Below are 2,249 nucleotides of genomic sequence, written 5' to 3' on the forward strand. Positions count from 1 at the left end.
TATCCACTGCCATCAATGATTCATGGCCTGTGCCCCCCCACCATTGCCCCGCATGCCAGCTGCCACCCCCCGCCCGCTATAATCCAATTGCTTAGAATGAAAGCATATTATACCCCCGGCTCCTGGGAAAGTCAAGCCCCTGGGGGGGGCTCACAGCGCTGGCGGGGAGGGGATAACCCAATAGACTTGGCCGCCTCCTTCCTGCCGGCCACATACCACCTGTCCCGGCCCCCCCACCCCAGAGAGCGGAGCTGAGCAGGGATGGGGAGGGAGGGGGCAGGACGCCTGGGGTCTAGCGGTAGGTCTGGGGTCGGGGGGGATCCAGCCCGGCCCTGGGACAGCTGCACTCACCTGCAGGATGTGGCCCCCCAGGTGTTGTTCGAAGAGCTCAGTCAGCAGCACGGCCATGTTCCTCCTGCCCGGAGCCCCCAGCCCTGTGGGAGAGGGCAGAGGTGGTCAGGGCAGCAGCTCCCGTGGGTGTGGGATGCGTGGGCAAAGTGGGGTGGGGGGGTATCAAACACACCTGCCTCCACGGGCTGGATCTAGACATGGTGGCAGAGGTGGGATGGGTGGCAGTGCAGGGGGTTAATACAGACACTAATACCACCCTGTCCTGCACACGCTTGTACCTAGCGGGGCACTTGGGACTTCCTTGCTAATTGCCCCACAGCCCTGCCCCTGCCCCTCTGGCATCAACCAGCGCAAGTCCATCGCACGCTGCGGCTCTGGGGACTGTGACGGCCAGACGTGCCCTGGGGATGAGCAGCCGGGCACTGCGATCAGGGCTGTCCTGGGACAGGGACAAGGAACTGTGCCCGTCTCCGTGCCAGGCAGTGAATCGTGGCACCGTAGAGCCGCGGGGCTGGAAGGGACCCCTCGCAGGTCGCCTGCCCCGGCCTGAGGCAGGATCAGCCCCATCAAAACCAGTCCAGACAAACCCAGCATCAAACCTCTGAGCAAAACCACCGCCAGCCTTGACACCGCACCGGGCATCGCCCCTGCCCCTGGGATACAGGGGGGCCGTGGGGGGCAACATCCTGCTGCTGCCAGGGGGGTCATGGGCACTGCAGGGAGCCCAGGCTGAGGCCGTGCCCCCACTGCAGGGGAAGGCAAAACCCCCCAGTCTGCACCAGTTTGAGGAGGGAGGAATCCCTTCCTGCCCCAGTGCAGTGTCGGGCTGAGCCTGAGCCGGGGGCAAGACGCACACACACACACACACACACACACACACGTTACCCCCCACCCCCACGAGAGCCGCCCCGCCCCGCTCCGCTCAGCCCAGGCCGGGGGCCCCGCCATTGTCCTCGCAGCGCCGCGGCCGACGGCATCTGCATGCTGATCAGGGCGGCTTTCACGGCGCCCCGGCCGGTCTGAAAGGTTCACAGGCCCCGGGTAACCTCCTTCCTTTCAGGCCTTTCTCCTGGCGGGCGCCGCGGCCGGAGACTAAGGAAAGACGCAGCGGTGGGGGGGCCCAGCGCAGCCACAGGAGACTGAACATGGGGGCGGGGGCTGCACCTCCACCCCCTCTCCCGGGTTAAAACCAGCCTGGTTTCCCTCCCCACCCCCCGGACGGCCACACCGGGTCCAGAGCAGCCGAGGACCAGGGCGCAGTCCAAGCCAGAGCCGAGCCATGGGGGGCGAGTCGCCCCCACGGGACATTCGTGCCCCAAACAGAGTGTTTTGAGCCATCGGTTGCTGCCAAAACCAGTCCCCGGGGCAGAGAAGCCGGCAGCGTTTCGCCGAGACCACGGCTCCCGTGTGCCATATTTCCCCGCGTGCCACGCACCGCTCCCTCCCTACCACCACTATGCCCTGTGCCATATTTCACTGCATACCATGCGCTGCCCCCTCAATACCCCACGGCTCCTGTGTACCGTATTTCACCATATACCACGTGTGGCCCCCTGGAGACCCCGCAATACCCCCACATCGCCCACGTACTGTATTTCACCCCAGGCTGCAAACTGGCAGGGCTCCTGGCTCCCTGCCTGCTCCCCCCGCGAGGCCGGCAAGCGTTCAGGGGATCGACCCCGCTGTTCCTGCCAGTCTTTGCCCAGAGGAGTTACCCCGGGGTACGCCCCAGTGTGGCTGCAGATACACCGGGTTAAAGGGAGGTCGCCTCCACCCCATGGAGTTCGGGGAGTGGAAGCAGGCCCCGCCTTCCCATACGTGTCACATCCTGGAAATGAGGTGATGTCACCACAAATCTCGACTGCATCACTGAAATTGCAGCTTTGCTGAACAGGCAG

General features: G+C 65.2%; 1 protein-coding gene across 1 annotated transcript in view; it reads right to left on the reverse strand.

Moving 5' to 3' along the window:
• NPAS1 (neuronal PAS domain protein 1) overlaps nucleotides 1-2,249 on the reverse strand; it is a 30,354-nt gene that overhangs the window by 13,458 nt on the left and 14,647 nt on the right. Inside the window, exon 3 of the mRNA XM_025214337.1 lies at nucleotides 352-434. Coding sequence (XP_025070122.1) covers nucleotides 352-434 — 83 coding nt within the window. The remainder of the gene's footprint in view (nucleotides 1-351; nucleotides 435-2,249) is intronic.

This window comes from Alligator sinensis, unplaced genomic scaffold (assembly GCF_000455745.1).
Source record: "Alligator sinensis unplaced genomic scaffold, ASM45574v1 scaffold107_3, whole genome shotgun sequence".
Lineage (NCBI taxonomy): Eukaryota > Metazoa > Chordata > Crocodylia > Alligatoridae > Alligator > Alligator sinensis.